General features: G+C 45.3%; 1 protein-coding gene across 2 annotated transcripts in view; it reads left to right on the top strand.

Moving 5' to 3' along the window:
- Positions 1 to 6: 6 nt before the first annotated feature.
- SMOC1 (SPARC related modular calcium binding 1) overlaps positions 7 to 19,926 on the top strand; it is a 138,590-nt gene continuing 118,670 nt past the window's right edge. For both annotated transcript variants that reach the window (XM_012724657.1, XM_012724656.1), the window contains exon 1: positions 7 to 156. In XM_012724657.1, the coding sequence (XP_012580111.1) occupies positions 58 to 156 (99 nt within the window). In that variant the 5' untranslated portion in view covers positions 7 to 57. The remainder of the gene's footprint in view (positions 157 to 19,926) is intronic.

Raw genomic sequence — 19,926 nt, 5'->3', positions numbered from 1 at the left:
GCGTCCCGCCGAGCCCGCGACCCCTGCCCGCAGCCGCCTGTCGACCCTGTTGGCACCATGCTGCCCGCGCGCTGCGCCCGCCTGCTCACGCCCCACTTGCTGCTGGTGTTGGTGCAACTGTCCCCCGCTGGCGGCCACCGCACCACCGGCCCCAGGGTAAGTGCGCCCTCAGCCGCGCGCCCACCTGCGGACGAGACGGAGGTCGCCGGCTCTTATTCCTCCCGGGCGGACGGAGGGGGAAGGGGGGGTGTCAGACCTGTTTCCCTCCCACCCACCACTGTCCCTGTGGGCTTGGCGGAGTTGGTGTCATAAAATTTCTTCCCTTGTTGCCCCCCCACCCCATCTTTTCTTGCGACATCGATTCCCCCCAGACCCCCTCCCCAGCTGTCACTGGTGGGCTTTATCTCCTCATCTCTCTCCCCAGGGTATTTTGCACCAAGACCCGTAGAGGTATCTACAGCGCCCGAAGCTCTCAGCTCAAGTAGGGCTGCCCTGTGGTCTCGCTGCGCTGGGTCTCGCCCCAGTCGCCGGTGCCGGCCGGCGTCCTTGGCAGGCCGCTGGGTCAGTGCTGCCTCCAGAGTTTTAGGTTACCCGAGAGCCACACAGGGGACCTTGTGTCGTTGTTTTAAAAAGCGATCGCTGCTCGTAAAACCTACAGCAGATAATTTTAATGTTCCCTCCTGCTGAGCACAGTCTCTGAGGGGGTTGGGGGTGAGGGCTGTGGAGAGGTGGTGGAGAGGGTCAGCTAGGTGTGCAAGGGTCTCCTGCTCTGGGCTGGGGCTGGAGGGTGAACTACTTGTTGAACCTTGGTCTGATTGGAGTTTCTAAAAGATATGCCGCCTGCCAATCCTGGGCAGAGGGCAGAGCGTCCAGGCATTGTCAGCTCTCTGGAACCAAAGCATTGTGCTCATTTCTGGTCTAGATTATTGCACGCCCCCCTCCCCCTCCATAGGTCTAAGAAAGGGTTCTCTGGCTGTAAAAAATAAGTAAATAAATAAATAAAAAGTACACCAAGCCATCGAATGTTCATCTGACAAAACTTAGTTCAGACAATTGCTGGCCAAAAAAGTGGCTGAAATCAGGGCAGCACACAGGATAGCTGCTCGCTTCAGGCAGCAGTGAGAAAGTTCACGTGGAAGGAACTGGGAACTTTGTGAACCAAAGTGCGCCCTTGACCAACTTGTGCTTGTTGGTTAAGGAGCAAATCTTGTGCTTCCTCCCGGCATCCCTGGGCCTAGCCCCCTTGCCACCTGTTCAAACTGCAGGTTCTTTATTCATAGCTCATGCTGTATGAGAATGGTCTTTATAGCTGTCGTGTGTGGAGGAAAAGCCTTGCAAAGTTTGATGAGCCTTAATGACGGCCCAGATGCTGGCTGATTACATCTGAGCCCAGCTATCACTGTGAGATCAGATTTGCAACCACTTAGGAAAGAAAAGTGTTTGTCCCCATGTTGGGCCAGCCCTTGCTTTTATGACCAGATGTGCAACAGCAGCAGTTAAAGTGCGGCAGATTAGATCCAGGGCGTGCCATAAATCCTCGACAGCAGGCATTCCCAAAGCTGGGGCAAGGAAGGGCTCTGGGAGTGACTTTTATGGATGCAGATGAGGACGCTTTTTAAATGAAGCTGCTTGGTTTGATATTAGGACTCGCAGCTCTTAAACTCTGGGGTCAGGAGAGCCACAGTGTTCCCTCCAATAATTAGAAACAGTCAAGACAGAGATGCAGACCAGAGCACCCCAACTGAAATCTGGATGCCCGCCCATACGAGAGGCCCGGAGACAAATGGTGGGGGGCTCATTTGGTGCTGGGCATGTCTAGTGTCTCAGGCCATATGGCTTTCCTTTCCTGCCTCCTGAAATTGGAGGCAGCAACTTTTCGGGAAGCTAAGGACTTTCAGGGAAACCAGGGATGTTGGTTCAGTTTCCCTCCACCTTCTTTAGTTTATTAACTTGATACCAGTGATGGAACACAAGCAGCAAGTCTAAGCAGGCTGTGTGTGTCCCAGATGCGTTCTCTAGATCTCTCTCACATACACATGCATGCACATACAAATGCATTTGTACATGTGTGTGGGTAGAAAGTACAGGGTGAAGCGCCTGTCTTGGGCATGTCGTAGGCAACAATACCATCTGCCACGTAAGAACACTGGGCAGGCACTTTCCACGATCGCTTATGTTTATAAGAACAAGAGGCTGGGTCATTTTAGTGCCATTTTACAAGTGAGAGTCAGGGAGGCTGAATAGCTCGCTTGAAACACTTATGGTGCCCATATAACGCTGGGAACCCCATCCCCATCTATATGGATTTACAGGTTGTGTGCTTTCCATACCACCAAGCTGCTATGGCGGGTGTGTGTGTGTGTGTGAGTGTGTGTGTGTGTGTGAGTGCGCGCGTGGTAATTCTGTTCCTGTGAAAGGCAGAGCTGACAAAATGAGAAAACACTCAAGTCAGATGTATCAGGCAAGTCTGTAAGAAAGTTATAAACATTATTTTTTGCTGTTTCTACTGCTAAAAGGTGGTGTCTTTGAGTTTTCACCGACCCCTAAAGATGCTGCTCTCTCTGTGGCTTCTCGGTGGCCTCATCTGTGTGGCTCTGGTTGCGAGTGGCAGCGTCAGGGGGAGCAGAAACATCTGGCTTGTTTGCAGTATTCCCTTGGGCACCCCTGGGTCTCCTGTTAATCTTTTGAGTGACAGAGGCTTAAGGATTGGCATCTTTTCCAGCTGGCTTTCTAGGAAACCGAGAGCATGCTTTTTCGGTTTAACTTTATCTGGCTCACTAATTGAGCTCCCTCGAGGCCTAGACCCCAATCCTTGCCCCTTATTTGCTTCCTGCCTTCATAAAATTCCTGACATTTGTTTGACTCTGCAAACCAGCAGCTATCAAGTATCAGATTGGAGCCTATTATGTAGGAAGCACCTGATTTTTTGGGCTTGCAGGGCCGAGCCACTGCGGGCTACCTGGGGGACTGGCTTGGATTCTTGTAGTACTGCAGAGGCAACCATTTCTTTCATCCTGCACAATTTACTGAAAATGTTTCCCGGGAGGATGGACTGGGGGAGGAGGTCCTTTGGAGGACTGGGTCTAACTGATGGTCAGGTCGGTCCCACTTACTGTCTTTGTCTGGCCCTATTTATCTTGGCAGATTGGAGCTGGGTGAGGGCGGGACCTGCGTCCTCCGGTCAACTGGTGTATCACTGGAGCCCAGCACAGGGTCCGACACCTGGTGGGGATGGACTTGGCTGGTGTTTGTGGAGAGAACAAATAAATATGGGTAATAGATGTTTAATGGGGGGGACCCATGGGTTTCCCTTCTTGGTCCTTTAGCGTACCTGGAGGCAGGAAATAGATCTATAAGAAGTTTGAGAAACAGGAGATTTAAGCATGTCAAGTGTGCATAAGGAATTTGATTCCTTAAAATTGTTTGAGGTATAGTTTGTGTTTGTTCTCTCTCCTCTCGCTCGCTTAATGTGGTCTTCCAAGCCCAGCTCCAGCAGCGCCCTGGAGGGACTTTGCTGCAGAATACTCTTGGCTGGAGCTGACTGCGCTCGCCTTTGAACCCTCTGCGTCTGGTTCACGTGTGTTCTAACTTTTGCTCATCTCTCTGCAGCCAGCACCTTGAGATCAGCCGGGCATCTGCCAGCTACTCAGCGCTCAGTCGCCACCTCTGTACGCCAGGCTCAGCCTGGTCTTGTTAAATAGCAAACTCAGGCCCCTGAGGGCAGAGGAGAGATCCGACTTGTCAGTGTGCTGGTCACACTGTGAAGCCTTCTGTAAATATTTATTGAAATTAATTTGTCTGTGTAGTGATGTCCCAGCTCTACCCATTCCTCTTGTTTAAAACTGAAATTAGTTACTCACAAATGATTTCTCCTCATGTTCAGATTTTTGTTCTTGGTTTAAGGGAGGCTTGGGAGAGGTGAGACTGAGCAAGCACACTGGGGTGGGGAACAGGGTTAGCGTCACCCGAACCCCTTTTTAAAATCTTGCATTTGTCAAGATGTGCAGCAACTTCTAGCCAGGTCCCTTCTGCGTGACCAGGCTGCCTCAGTGTCTGGGCTCCGGGTCTCAGCCGTGCTGAGAGATCATATCTGTGTGCTGAGAAGAGCTCTCCTTTCCATGTGGGAGAATTTATCAGAGATGTCACTCAGGTGTTTGGCCAAAAACTTGATTTAAACATTTTGATAGAGCTGACATGTGAGATTAAAGAAACAAAATTGAAGAGAACAGGAAGAGGAAGCAATCATCTCAGAAACTCTAGAACATGCAATCAAATGGAAAACACGTCGTCATTCTCTTGCTCTCTCTTAAAGTTGAACATTCACATTTCTGATGACCCAGGACACAAGTGTAGGTAATAAATAGGAGGGTGAGCTAGACAGATGACAAATAAAAGGAGGTGTCTCTGCCTAAGAAAGCTCTTGTCCCGGGGGAGATAGAGGCAGCTATGTTTGTAATAACATAAGCCTGGAAAGGGCCCAAATACCCATCAGTCGGATGAATAAACCTTGCTGTAGTCTCACTGTGGAGAGGTCTGCTCAGTCAAAACAAATCTTGGTAATATGATATTAAATAAAAGACGCCCAAAGCTGCAACATGACATCTTTCATACACGTAAAATAACAACTTAAAGAAAAAACCTTGTAGAAATATTAAAATAGCTGGAAGGAGGCTATTTGAAAGGAAAAGCAAGGTTCTGATAGACACAAGATTGGGGGTGGGGCTTGGTGCTTGAAGGGGAGAGGTTGGCAGGAGAAACCAGATGATGAGGGAAAAGTGAGTGTCCATACGTGCCCTTTCTTGGGGTGGGTGGGAGGATGGTATCTGTCAATTAGTAAAGATCTAATAGTTGATTAAATTTAAAAGAAAACCCAAGCCTGCATGGACCAGTGTTGAGTGTGTTACAACTCACAGATTACGATGAATTCAATTCTTTGCACCTGAGTTCAGACAAAGGTAAATTCCCTGAGGAGGGACCCCTTTCTCTCTTCCTTCTGCTCCCACCTTCCCTGTTCCAGATGTGCCCAGTGGCCCTACCTCAAATATCACGTTGGGGAGTGATGATTAGCTTTTGTTTCAATTCTTGGCCAGCTAGACCCAGAACCTGGCATCAATATCTACATTAGTTGGCAGAGGGCTTGATTGTAATGCTGAGCCTGCAGTGGGCAGCTTCCCTCTCCCCATCTCAGGGGTCAGCATCTCAGTCCCCTGCCCTGCAGAGAGAGAAATTCAGACTGAGCTTAGGTCAGAAGCCTTCTGTGCCAGAACTGGGTGGGGGAAGGTTATTCTGGTTTGATGCTGGCCTTTATTCTACCTCCTCCTCCCTCACCCCCCTTCGCAGAAGCTGGGGAAGGGGAGGTGGCCAGCTTCACAGGTACAGGGCACCCTTTCTCTCCCAGCCACACAGAGATCTATTGTTTAAGCAGCCAAGTTCCTGGGCTTGCTGCTTTGGTGTTGGTGGTGGGGGGATGTCAGTGTTGAGGGCCCCTTCCCTCTGCATTTGTCACCTGGAGCTGTTTGGGAGAGGACAAAGGTTGAGTTGCAGAGGAGAAATCAATCAGGGCTGCTTGCAAGGCCTGCCTAACCGGGGGGGTTAGCACTGCACACACGTGCCCGGCACGAACCCTGAATCGCCAAGGGGCTAAGTACTTGGGGCATCTTGAACAGTCCCAACAGCCCTGCAAAGAGTCAAAGCAACATAGGTGCCTCTAGGAATGACTCAGAGTTGTCTTGCAGCCAATGTCATTCTAAAGGCAGTTGCTACGTCACATCATCATCTTCCCCTTGGCAGACATCTAAGCTTGTTAGGTGTCTTCCGTTGATTTCCGCCTCCTTATTTTTTATTAGTCAGAGTTGGCAGCCTCCACTAAGTAGAAGAGGGTCAAAGAGCTGGAATGGTCTGAGACAAGCTCCTCGTGTGCCTGGGGAGGGTCAGGACCAAGCAAGGTTCCATGAGAGAATGTGTCAGGTGTTTTGGAACCTGACAAATATGATGCAGTTGTGAGCGACTCTGCCTCCCCCCTTGCCCATCCTTAACATCTATTTTACATGTCAGGACAGTGTTGAGCTGGGCCCGTAGGGCTGAATGTTTTTCAAAACGTATTGACAGTGGAAAAAGCTGGACCCACTTCCCAGCCAGATTCACTTGTAGGACTAAGGAAGCATCTGCTGGGAGCTGACAATGTATTTAGTGGATGTTCACTGTTCATCTATTCTGGTAGAATGCCTGGGGAGAAGGTACAAAAGTAGATGATAAATAAAAGGGTGGGCTGGGAAGTGTAATGCAAAGACGTGACTCAGACACAGCATCACCCCATCTAAAAAGAGACTCCACTGGCCTCCTTTTTGCCAGGAAGGAGATATTCTATAGCTGCATATTCTTGGTCACATACTACACATTGGTGGCTATTAAAGTCTTAAATGTGATTAGTATAACTGAGAAATGGAAATTTTAATGTTTTAAAATTCATTTTAAACATGGCAGCTCCATATGGAACAGCTTGGGTCACTAGCCAGTGTGCCCACCTCCCACGGGACTCCCCAGGTGTCCTGGGGTCAGCCCACCGAACCCTTTTGCATCTCCTGACCTTCCTTCTCTCCATATGGTTGTCAAAATCCCACCCAGCGTCTGAAAGCGTCACACTCCCACAGAGCCATCCCTCCTCTGTGCTTTGCTTGCTTGCCCCGGGGCAGTGCACACCCCGTCTGCCCTGTGTTCCAGCTGCTCATGGAAAGGAGGGTGGTGGACAGCTCGGCTCAGGCCTTCAGAGCAGCCAGACCCTGGTGAGTCCAGCTCTGCCACCGTGCGCCTGGATGAGCGAGTGGTGCCCTGGTTCCCAGTTTGTCCACTGGAGGCCACAGATCCATGTTCCATGTTCCAGAGTGATGAGGGTGGGGCTGGGGTTCGGGGTGGAGGGATGAAGTGGGACTTCCCTGTCCTACTCCTAACCCTACTTCCTTTTTGTATTCTTACTGCTGCTGCAACAAATACTCAAGCTGAGTGACTGAAACAACAACATTTTGGGAGGTGAGACATCTGACCTGGGTCTCAGTGACCTAAAAACATCAGCAGAGTTGAGTTCCTTTCTGGAGGTCTGCAGGGAGAAATTGTTTTCTTGCCTTTTCCAGCTTCTAGAAGCCCCTGCATTGGTTGGCTATAGCTACCTACCAACCAGAAATGGCTGCTGATGTTTTTTTATGCTGCTTTCTTCCTGGTTCTGAGCCTTTACCTCACCATTCCAGGACCCTTGTGGTTGATGACACAAAGCCTACCTGGAGAGTATGTGCTGTTTCCTTACTTTAAAGTTAGTCCATTAGCAATCTTAATTTCATCAGCAACCTTAATGCTCCTCTCTAGGTAATGTGGCAGTAGTAGGATGTATTTGGGGCGGGGCATTTTTTCCTGCCTACCACATTTGTGAAGAGTTGAATACAGTGTCTGGCTCACAGAAGGTATTTGGTACAGGGGAAAGGCATTCTTTTTTTTTTTTTTCTTCCTTTCAGAGTAGGAGTCTCTCAGCAGTGGAGTTGATTAATTTTCTTTACAGACTCCATCTTGCCAGAGAACAGGGGCTTTATAAATGTTTATTGAATAATAGGATAGTCAATAAATGCAAATAGTTTCTTGTTTTATAAAGATATATTGAATAATAAAAACAAGTTAAATGACCTCTTCTGAAAAAAAAAAGTCAATATGCATATAGAAAAATAGGGCGTTTTATATGTCATACTGTTAATGGTAGTGATCATGGGGATGGTCCATTTTTATGAGATATTTTCTAGTCATTATTAAAATAATTTTGTTACATGACTGTCTTTTAATATTAGGGGAAAGTAATAAAGAACATGCATGATTAAAAATAATCCTCAAATCTGTCTCAATCAGCCTGATCTCCAAGTCACCTCTGGATCTGCCCTATATGACACAGTATGCCTGTACTCATGTAAGTTGATTTTCAGGCTTACAAACTGTTAGCATTGGTTCTCCTACCCATTTTCAGCATGCTTTGAACTCAGTCTGCTCTAAAGAAGAGTTTTCAATTAACCATAGTCAGACATAACTGTAAGTACAATCATTTTGTAGAATTACAGATGAAGCTGCACATACTAACACTGTGCTTGCACTCTGTTATACATGCTAGAGAGACACATTAAAATATATACTAAGAAACATCTATCAGGGTGTCCATATCAGCATTTTTTTGGTAGTAGTGAAAAATTGGAAACCAGATAAATGCCCATCAGCAGGAGACTAGAAATATAAAATTATGTTATAACCGAAAAATGAAATACTGTGTAACACTGAAAATGACTAGAGCAATATCATTAGTGTGGATCAGCTTCATGTTAAAATGTGGAGTGAAAAAAGGCAACTTATAGAAGAATACAGACATGCTGCTATTTACATAAAGGTTGAAAGCACGCAAAAACTATATTATGTTTAGGGGTGCACACATAAGTAAAAAATACATGCAGACACTAGGGCATACTAGCTCTGAAGTTCAAGTTCAAGTTCAAGTGTGTGGTTGCCTAGGGTGTGAGGGCAAAAATGGAGAGAAATAACCCTGGTGGGGGCACAGAGAACTTGCACTTAATCAGTAATTTTTATGTTTTTAAATTGGGGGATTAGTATATAAATTTTAAAATTCATTTTATAGGTATTATATAATACAGCATTAAGTTTTCATAGTTTTCCATGAAAAATAAAAATGCATTTGGAGAGGTCACACCAAAATTTTAAGAGCAAATAGAAATGATACTTGTATCAGGAATCTTCTGCTCCTACTACTGGCCATTTTTTCTTTACACTGAGAAACTTGCTCCTGGGTGTTCAATCAAACTTGCCACCTCTCCCACCCTACAAGCCACTGTGGGTGCTGTCCCTGTCCACTGGCTGTCCTGCGGCCACGCCTCCTGCCCAAGCTACCTGTGGTGCAGGTTGGGCTTCCTTCTCAGCGGGTCTCTGACAGCCCTGATGTCCTCTCTCTTCCTGTCTCCACGCTTCTCACTGTACTTATTTTTCTCCCATAATTTCTAGAAATGAAGTCGATCATTTTCTTAAATTTATTGTTAGGGTTGCCAGAATCTCAGTTATGCTTAAATTTAGACACATAACACAGAATATTTTAAGTGTGGTCCCAATAAAAATGGTTACCTATCTAAAATTCAAATTTTAAAATTAAAATTCAAATTTGAATTAAAATTCAATTTAATGGGGTATCCGGTGTTCTTTCTGATAATCTCACTTTAGATGCTGTCTGGGAATTATTCACCCAGTTTTTTTGTAGTTTTAAAAATAGGAATGATATATATATCATATATATATATATATGATATATATATCATTCCACCCATTTAATATCTGATAGAAGTTCATGTGATATTTCCTGTGAACTCAACCTAATGTAATCCTGTGGAAAGAGCACTTGTGTTTCAGAAATTCCCAATTACATTTGGAAAAAAGATGAGTCAACCCAAGTCTTCCATCAAGGTAATTACTTTGGGAATTTATATAAAAAGTGTTTGTTTATATAAGGAGGCTATTTTGAAAATGGCATAATCACTTAGAAGAGAATTTAGACTCTCCTCCATCTCTAGGTCCTTTCCACTCATTAAAAAATTTTTTGGGGGGCCCTCCCTTGTGGTGCAGCGGGTTAAAGCATAGCACTAAGAAGCGAAAGCCACTTCAGCATGAGTTTGAACCCTGCCCCGGAGGTGACCACATGGCGCGGCAGACCTTTCCTGACCGGCCCGCTGCTTCCCTCAGCAGTGTACTTCGTCAGTCGGCCTGTTCTGCTCCCCATTTTGTCTCTGGTGAATCCTCTCACCGCCCCTGCACCTGTGGCCTGTACCCCAGTTCTATATGTAAAAGTAAATAAAAATCTTAAAAATTTTTTTAAATTAAAAAAAAAACTTTTCTTATTATGAAACCTTCTAAATATGCACAAACAGGAGAAAATAGTATAATAAATTCCCAGACCTCTCACCCAGTTTCGGCAGTGGTCTGCTGGCCAATCTCATTTCTCTCACCCCTCCCCCTAGTCTTTTGCTCAGATTATTTTGAATCTAGACTTTACAGCTTATCTGTAAATAAATTTATCTCTTTCTCTAAAAGATACTCATATGAAACACTCTACAATGCCCTGTCAGAGCCAAAAAATATGAATAATGATTCATATTTTATTGAATCATTATTCAGCCAACATTCAAATTTCCCTAACTATTTCTCCAGTATGTCTTTTTGGTTATTTGATGAAGATCCAATGAAACTCCAATCATTGGCTTATCGGTATCTTAAATTTTTCTTAACCTGTTAGTTTTTACTTTGTAATTCGTTGCATCATCAGGTTGACCTTGGGTTCCCCACTGCAGGTTCTGGGGACTCCATCCCTCTGGCAATATGGAACAGGTTCCTCTACCCCTCACATTTCCTGTAAAATTATATGTCTAGAGGCTTGATGAGATATAGACTTTTAAGGATTTTCTAAGTATACTTCACCAGAGTTGGCATCGGGAGACACGAAACAGTTGTGCTTTTAGCACTGGTGATGATTATTTGGGGACCCATTCATTTCTTAGGAGTTGGCCGTGATGATGGGTAACTTGCCATGAAGGGAGCAGAGGAAGGGGCTTGGGTGCCCAGAGAGGCTCAGAAGTGGCCTCTCTGTGGGGAGGCAGCTGTGACAGCAGAGCTTCCCTCTCTAACCTTTCAGAGGGAAGCTCTGTGCCACGTTCCTTGGGGGCCTAGGGAGAGGAGTCTCCTTGGTTTTGCTGTGATCAATAAATTCCTGTTGGATTTGTAGCACAAGGAAGCTGGTTTTACTGTCTAGTGTCAGTTGGGAGACCTTTCATTGTGACTATAGATCAGTTTTGTGTGTGCTTTTTGGAATGGTTAAGAATTTATATTATAAAAATCTGATACACATTTTACCCAATGAAGGGACATACTGACTCAAGTAGTAGAATGGACAATGGAAGTGGATTTCAGGATTGATTCGATTCAGCAGATTAGTAGTGTCATCACTTACCCAGTGGCTTTATGTCTTCTCCCCTTTGCATTTTGTGATGTCTGTTTAATCCCAACTCCAGCTTTTCCCAGTGGTAGAATCACTGTAGTGGCCCCATGCTTTGTATCTAAATATGACACTTTATAGATGAGGGAAGAGTGAAGTGATTCCCGCAGCCCTTTCTGAAGAGACAAACTTCCATCCTAGATGCTCACAGAAAACTGACTCTAGCTGATTGATCTCAGTGATATCAATCAGCTATTCTTTCACCCAGCCTCTCTGTTCAGGAGAGTGAGTGTCTTAGGCTTAGATTCCTTAGATCACTGTGGTTGCTGTAGGAGATAGGCTACTCATTTCTGTAGCTGGGGTTGGGCTCTTCCTCCATTCCCCTCCTGATCACATGACTGCGCATGGTGGGAGATTAGAAGAAATGTTAGGGCAACCAACACAATGTCCATTTGGGGGATTTGTAGCATTTGTAGACCTGCAGGGTGGTGGGCTTGATGTGTGGTGACAGGTGTGCTGGGCATGGATTGTCAGAGCCCAGAGGAGAAAATGTGTTATTGTGTGACGAGGCCCTTTGTCGATGAAAGGAAGCTTGAATGACCTCCAAGGTTATTACCAGTGTAGACATGCCAAGATTGGGAGCTGATAGCAAAAAGGGAACATAGAAGAGTTGCATACTTTCAGAGAAGAACAAATGGATCAAATGAAGATGATTCCAGAAGATGCCCCAAAATAGGAGAGCATGGTTATATTGTCCTATAGTTGGAAGACATCTCAGGGACCCCTTCATTTTATACATGCCATGAGGACTGTTCCTGGGGCACAACCAACTACGGGAGAGCCAGAGCCCAAGTCAGGTCTCTGCCACCATTGCTCTGTGACTTTCCATTCACGATACCTTGGAGAGCGTGGGGAAGCACAAAAGTTAGTGGAGGGGAGGAAATGGTTTGGCTATTAGTGGAGGGATTTTATTTATGAGGTGTCTTCACTTCATCAATGTAATGTATAGAGGTTGTAATGCATGGTCAGAAAACTCAGGGCATGTGGAATCTTCCTTGTCCAGACTGTCGGTGTTATTGTACCTTCCATTTCACTAGGGTCTGGCTTCTCAGTCCCTAAATGTTATGGCAAGTTCCCAGAGAATCAGATGGCACTGAGAGGTGGAGAAAGATTTACTCGTCACACCAGCGGGCTCAGTTGGATCAGTCCCCAAAGGCTGAGCCCTCAATTACAGGACTGGAATTTATACAGGTTGTATGAGGAAATGCATCATCCCATCCATCACAGCATAAGCATTCAGTATTGTTTGGGAAGGGGGTCAAGGTAGCCATAGCTACTGTTGTGGGCCAGCAGCACACTGCAGGAACTTTTTGCTCCAGCGAGCAGCAGAAGCTAAGCAACAGACTCCCCCAGCAGCAAGGCTGGGAAAGTAGCAGAATCTAAGTAGACTTGGGAAACTTTCTGCTTCATGAAAGAATTCTTGGTCTCTGCAAATGCTTCAGGGTTCAGTAGGGAAATGTATAGCAGAGCAAATGGAACAAGTGCCAGTGAAGTAGAGGGTAGACCTTGGTGTGAGACAGGGTGCTTGTGCATGCCACACCATCATGTAGAGGCTACACAAACAGAGTGCAGAGTCACGTGGCCTGGGTACAGGGCGTATTTCATGGCCAGCACGACATTTTCCTGGGGAAGCTTCTTTTTTTTTTTTTTTTAAATTTAAAAAAAATTATATTAGTTTATTTTTACATGTTTTTGTGCGTTTTTCCATCTCAGTTGCAATCCCTGGGGGAGCTTCTTAAAACCAACACCTAATCTGAGGGTTGAAATGGAAACCCTTTGTATTTGTCCAAAGGGTCTCAAGGTGTCCAAGTCCTCCTGAGGGCACATTCCTCCCACCCTCTGACTTCAGAAAACCTCTGGGCAGATTTGCAGCTGCTCTGGCCCAGGAGCCTGAAGTCAAGGGTTTTCCAGAGGACAAGATGTATCATTTCTCTCTGTCTCACCTTCTTGGTTTCCAGGGTCATGTCGCTTCTCCTGGTGGTGGTGTTATGTTTTCTTCTCCCCATCCAGACACTGGGTCCACATGCCAGGCTCCATCTGTTGCCCACACCCACTTTATACCTTTCCCCTTTAAAGCTGCATCTACCTGTGAAAACAGCCTAAATGCCCCCAGATAGATGAGGGGGTCAAGAAGATGTGGTATATATACACTGTGTACTACTCAGTGATCAAGAAAGATAAGTTCATGCCATTTGTGGCAACATAGATGGAGCTGGAAGGGATTAAGGGAAGCAAAATAAGTTAGAAGGAGAAAGATAAATATTGGATGGCTTCACTGTATGTGGACTATTATTGTTTGAACAAGTTCTTATTCATTTGATCAAATAAGAAAAGGAAAAATAAGGCTATGATCTTTCTTTAATGTTCTTCTTAGTGTGTATTATATCTATCTATATAATTTTTCTTTTCCTTTTTTTTTTAAACTGGGGTACAAGCCAGAGGTACAGGGGTGATGAGAGGATTCACCAGAGACAGAGTGGGGAGCAGAACAGGCAGATGGATGAAGTACACTGCTGAGGGGAGCAGCGGGCGTGTCAGGAGAGGTCTGCCATGCCATGTGGTCACCTCCGGGGCAGGCGGGGATCGAACTCATGCGGAAGTGGCTTCAGCTTCTTAGTGCTGTGCTTTAACCTGCTGTGCCACCAGGGAGGGCAGTTTTTCCTTTTCTTTAAGGCACTTTTAGTCATTTCAAAAGGCATGTCTACTACCTATAAATCTCTCAATGTTTGCTTGCCTGAGAAAATTGTTCCCCTGCTCATTTGAAGGGATTTTTCTTTCTTTTAAAGGATAACTGTGCAGATATGTAATTCTAGTTTCATATATATATTTTTAAATCTTGACCTTAAATATTTAACTGCATTATCTTGCTTATAAGTTTTCTGAGAAGATTGATAGAATTGTTATCTTTAGCAAGTATAAGTTTTCCTCTAGCTTCTTTCACAATTTTTTTTCCCTTTATTTCTGATTCTCTGCAGGTTGAATGCGATATGCCCGTGTGAAGTATTCTTGGGAGGCCTCTTCCCTATTGAGTCTCTTGGATCTGTGGCTTGGTGTCTGACATTAAAGTGGGTGGGTGGGGGGATGGGGACTGGAATTCTCAGTATTGTTGCTTTATTTCTTCTAAGATTTTCTTCTTTGTTCATCATCTGGTATCTCCTTTCTATGCATGCTATGCCTTTTGTAGTCCCACATTTCCTGGATATTCTTTTACATTTTTTCCAGTCTTTCTTCTCCAGGTGTGTAAGTTTCTACTGAGATTCTCTCCTGCTCTGTCCACTCTGCTGAAGAGCCCATAAAGGCATTTTCATCTCTGTTACAGAGTTTTCAATCTTTAACCTTTTGGATTCTTAGAATTTCCACCTCTGTGTTCACATTAGCCATCTGTTCTTACATATTTTACTTTTTCTTGTTTATGTGTGTGTGTGTCTGTTTTACTTCGGTTGTACTATCCCTTAGAAGTGGATATGTTTCAGTGTACAGATTTCATCAGTGTTACAAGAGTTTTGACACAGTTAATATTTCAGAAGAAACTTAGGGTAGGTAGGTAGCAGCACATTTTTTTGATTAGAGCCCTAACGTACTGATGTGATCACTGAGCATGTCTGCTATTTTTGAATTTGGTTCTGATGGTTTCTGTGTCTCTTCTCAGGGTTGTTGTTTTTTTCTCTTTTGTCTTTTAGCAAGCCTTGTAATTTTTCACTGAAAGTCAGACATGATATCCTCCAACCGAGGCAAAAAGAACTATAACAAAGAGACAGTAATGTGGTGGTGTAGTGTACGAGGCTAGGTGTGCTGCTAGCCCTATGATTAGCTCTCAGCCTTGGGGGCATTTAGGCTGTTTTCACAGGTAGATGCAGCTTTAAAGGTATAAAGTGGGCGTGGGCAACAGATGGAGTCTGGGCTGTGGACCCAGTGTCTGGATGGGGAGAAGAAAGCATAACACCACCACCAGGAGAGGTGACCAAATTTGCATTTGCCAGTAGCTACTTACAAATCTTAGACAAGCTCCTTTGGGAGGAAGGGAACCTTCTGAAGTCTCTGACCTCAGTTCCTCAAGATGTTCTCTTCTTGTTGGATGGTAGAGGAACACTTTATTTTGGGGCTAAAGCCACTGCAATACTGTCATGAAATTGAAGCTCTTGACTGGGCAACTGTAATCCTGAAAGTGAGATGTCCAGTTTTGCCGAAGATCGAGTCTTAAGGGCCACATGCAATTACTATACCACATGATCAAATATAGAAGGAAGATTTCTTTCCCCAGCCCTTGACCCCACAGAGGAGATGTCTAGAAAACTGAAAAGCAGGTTACAAGGTAAGTGACTGCACTGCAGTCCAAGAGGCTCCAAAGAGTTGGGCTGGTGGAATTGCCGAGGGATATTCGCTCCACTGACCACATTTCCTCCCGTACCTGGGGGCCTTGGGTCTGAGCACATCTCCAGGGAGGGAGGGACATTTTGACTCATTCCCTCATTGACTTACTCATTTATGAGTTAGACTTTGACAGACTGTGGGAGGCATGGGGGAAGTTTGCATCTGATCCAGAAAAACCACTGAGTTAAGAGACAAAGCATTCTGATTCCTGTTAGGGAGGGACATCTCTAGGGGTCAGGGGACACATGTCTGAGCAAGAACAGCTTTGCCAGACGGAAGAGTTGTGCAAGTGCATGTTGCAAAAGGCTTTGTCCCATGTCTTTGTTTTTCAAACATACAACAGGCTATTCAGTCGTGCACGCACCACCCCACTGGGAAGTTGGGACTGTCAGCTGGCAAAGTTGCACGATGCATTGAGAGAGAGAAACGCAGTGCATTCTGTGGTGGCTCTGTCTTGTCACCATCTTGAGAAGCCTATTGTAGAAAACATCTGTTGTTTTGGTCTGCCTAGTATCTATTCCCTCTTTTCTGGAAATAGAATCTCTGCTGTCTTTTGGGAAAACCCCTCCCTCCCAGTCCTTACAACTTAAGTACACTGATTGCATTGCCTGGTTACAGGGCAAGTGTGTGACCGAGGCTTGTCAGTCAGCGTCTGCCCTCCCCCAAGCCAGCATGGTCACATGACCCAAGCTGTGCCAGTTTGTCAAAACTTTTGGGGAAGGGAAGTTCTGGGGTCAGGATGCTGGGAACATGTGACTTATAGTGCTTGGTGATCACTTGGTCACTATGAATGAAAAGATTGTCTGACAGTGTAGCTTACAGAGCAAAACAAAGCCGAGCAAGGAAAGAAGCAGTTTTCTGATCCTGTACTGTGAACTTCTGGATGCTCACAGCCCCTGGTTTCTCCCACTTATATGTACCAGTTACTTCCTGGCGATTAAATATGGCTCCTGTTTCTTTGTGGCTCCTTCTGTTAAAAAGTGGAGTGTATCTCCCCAGCTCACACATCGAGGCTAGACTGTGCTTGCTCTGACTCAGCTGTGACAGGAACAGCTCTGTGTGAATCCAAGTCTGGGCCTCCAGGGCTCTTGCAGCTTCTGCCTTCCTCCTGTTGGGCCTCTTCCCCAAGGACGCACTACCAAAGTCAGTCTAACCCACTGGAGGAGAGAGACCGGCCAAGAGAAGCACGGAGGCCCCCAGCCAATTGCTGGCACCCATTGCCCAACACGTTCAGGGGGCCATCTTGGAGACCGTCCAGCCTAATTAACCCTCCGGCTGAATCCAGCTGTCTGAGGAGCCCAGCTGAAGTCAGCGAGGAACCGGCCAGCAACCCACAGGATTGTTAGTTTAAGCCATTACATTTTGGAGAGGTTTATGATACCTCAATAAATAGTACACTCCTTTTTCTTTGGCTTAAGTCAATTTCATTTTATTTTCCGTTACTGGCGACAAAGGCTGATTTGCAGCAGGTTTGACTGCAGCATGTATGTGATAAACGAGGCTTCACCAGGAAAGTGCCAGTTTCTCCTTCCTTCCCATCTCTGCCAGGGAGGCAGCAGCTGTACCTCCATGTGGGGTGCGCGGTGTGGTGTGGGGTTGGGGGTGTGTGTGTCCTCTCTTGGTGGAATCCACTTCTTGCTCATGTTTGTGTAATTATCTGAATGATAATGCCACTGTCTCTAAAAGGGTAGATTTCTTTTTTTTAATCACTTTTCCCACACATGCTATATTCTTTTGTTTCTTGTTAAATAAATGTTTTTATTTTCTTACATTTTCATTTTTGTACAGTGCTTGATTTCTCTGCTCATGGTCGTCACCATAAATCTCCTACTGCCGCATCACCCGTGTGCCTCATCACAGTCCTCTGCTCTCTGCCCTCCCGCTTGACCTCCCCCTCCCCTGCTGTAGGCCTGTATGGTTTGGTGGCAAGTTTTGTCTCTTTTTTTGACCCTATGTTCAATTTCCCTATACTCTTCCTATAAGTGAGACTCTCCGATTTTTCTGACTTATTTCACTGGACACGATCCCTTCCAGCTCCATCCATGTTGATGCAAATGGCCTGAGGTTACCGTGTTTGCTGGTTGAATAGTATTCCATTGTGTGTGTATATATATATATATATATATGCCACATCTTCTTGATCTAGTCATCTGTTTTTGGGCATTTTTAGATTGTTCCTTTATCTTAGCTATTATAAATAGAGCTGCAATAAACATAGGTGTGCAAGTGTTGTTTCAAATTAATATTTTTGTGTCAAAAGCGTAGATTTCTTAAGCTCAAGTGCCCAAGGGAAGCCTTCTTTCCTGGTCACTGATTGATACTTGACATTCCTTTGCCTTAATGGTGAACGTTCCCTTATAGTTATTTCTTGAGCTGGAAGTTCCTCTATATGGGCTCTTACCCATTTGGCTCCTGGGGTTCCTGGTCTGTCCTCAATATGTTTAGGAAGTGTGAAGGTTAGTAGTTTGAGATTAAGGTAGGTAGTAGAGCTAGTGATTTCTCTGCTCATGGTCTTCACCATAAATCTCCCACTGCCACATCACCCGTGTGCATCACCACGGTCCCCTGGAGTTGCATACCTGTGGACTCAAGAACGGGCTCTGCTATCTGCGAGGTGAGGCCTTGTGCATATCCCTTAACCTGTCTGAGAACTGGCTTACTTATAGGTATAATGGGAGATGACTTTCATGGAGTCCTGGTGCCCATTCCTTGAGGGAAGCCCATTCCTTTGGGGAGGGCCTGGCATATACAGCTGGCAGTCCTGATTTAGCAGTAACCTTCGATGTTTCTCTAGTAGAGACAGGGCATCATAGCATATCATTTCCCTCTCCCCTTATCTTATCTGTCACGCTGGAAGGAATTATGTATTCTTTGGTTTGGAATCAAGATTTTAGTGGGTTGGTTGCCTATGATAAGGAGAATCTTTTCTGCTAGCACATCTGTTTACTTCCTTTCAAATATGACTCATGTAGTTAAGATGGTCAGAATGATGATAAGATAAATTATAACATCGTATTATAATATTGTATGCAATAAAAATGTGGCGATGGGGGGAAGGAGTGCTATGCAACACACAGGACAGAGTGGAGAAGATCCCAAGAAAGCCCACTATCTAACATGACTAAGAGCTTCCAAGACAGGGACTGGGGAGGAACTCCAGGCAGGGGAGACAGCATGTGCAAAGGCGTGGAGGTATGAGGGAGAGTGGCATGTTCTAGGGATGACATGAAGTTCAGTGTGCTGTGATGTGGGGTGATTGTGAGAGAAGAGAAGGAATGAGGTTGGAAAGGGAAGTAACAGCCAATCACGAGGGAAAAATGCATCTACACACAATACACTTGGACTTGGTCTTTAGTGGAGCTCACTGACAGAGTTTATGCAGGTGAGTGATAGGATTAAATCTTTGGAGAGATCAGGCAGTGAGGAGTTTGCAGAGGTACAAGATTGGAGACTGGGGAAGCTGTTATGAGCTAATTACAAAAGTCCATCTAGAGCTGATGAGGATCTGAGTTAAGGTGGTTGTGTTGATAGTGCAAGAGAGGAACTCAACCAAGCAGAGGGTGTTGTTAGGCGTTGATATGGAAGTGTTGTATGTGAATGTTGGAGACATCAAAGATGTCTACTTGTCTTCTCACTTAGATGTTTTTAAAAATTAGGTGGTGTTATGGAGCATGGGTTATACAGGGAAAGTAACACACTCAGTAAAGGGCAAGGAAGGGTTGCTGTGGACTCTTGAATTTGAGGGACTTCTCATCTAGGTGAAGCTATCAGGGCATCTATCAGCAGCTCATTGATAGACTGAGGATACACCAAGGGGTAGATGAGAGTTACCAGAGACATGGTGACAATTTACCTGGGGAAAATGTGTGATCAGACTCTGGAGAATGCTACTGTTAAGTTCGGTGTAGCAGGAAAAATCATGGAAAAGGATTATAGCAGATTGACATTTCCAAAGATGTTTGCAACATACCTTCCACTCCACTTGCTCTTTCTAGAGTAGGACAGTGATGCGCTTCCTAGAGAGTAGGCGGTCGATGACCCCTTTCCATGATCTCCAGTAGAGGTGATGCTGTAAGGCTCCCAATCAAGGTAGTAAAAGAAGTTCAGCTTCCATTGGTTCCTTCAGGACATTCATCTTTGGAACCCTGAGCCCCCATGTCAGAGGCCAAGGTGATTTAAAGAACTCAGGTCAACGGGAGAAGCCATGGGTAGTATTTTGGCTAACAGCCCTAATCGAGGCTCCAAGTGTCAGCCAGCACATGTAGGTGAAGACACTGTCAATGATCCCAGCTCCCAGCTGTAAATTCACCCAGTGGCTTCAACTCCTCCATGAAGCAGAGCACTGTGCCCACTGTGCCCTTTCTGAACTTCTGACCATAGAATCTGTGAACGTGACAATATTGTTGCTTTAAGTGGTCAAATTTTAGAGTGTGATGGATTGAATGTTTGCACCCCAAATTCGTATGTTCAACATGGTGGTGTTG

The sequence above is a fragment of the Condylura cristata genome, unplaced genomic scaffold (assembly GCF_000260355.1).
Source record: "Condylura cristata isolate star-nosed mole 26May11 unplaced genomic scaffold, ConCri1.0 scaffold00013, whole genome shotgun sequence".
NCBI lineage: Eukaryota > Metazoa > Chordata > Mammalia > Eulipotyphla > Talpidae > Condylura > Condylura cristata.
Note: the sequence above shows the minus strand (reverse complement) of the source record. Positions and strands in the feature narration are given on the sequence as shown.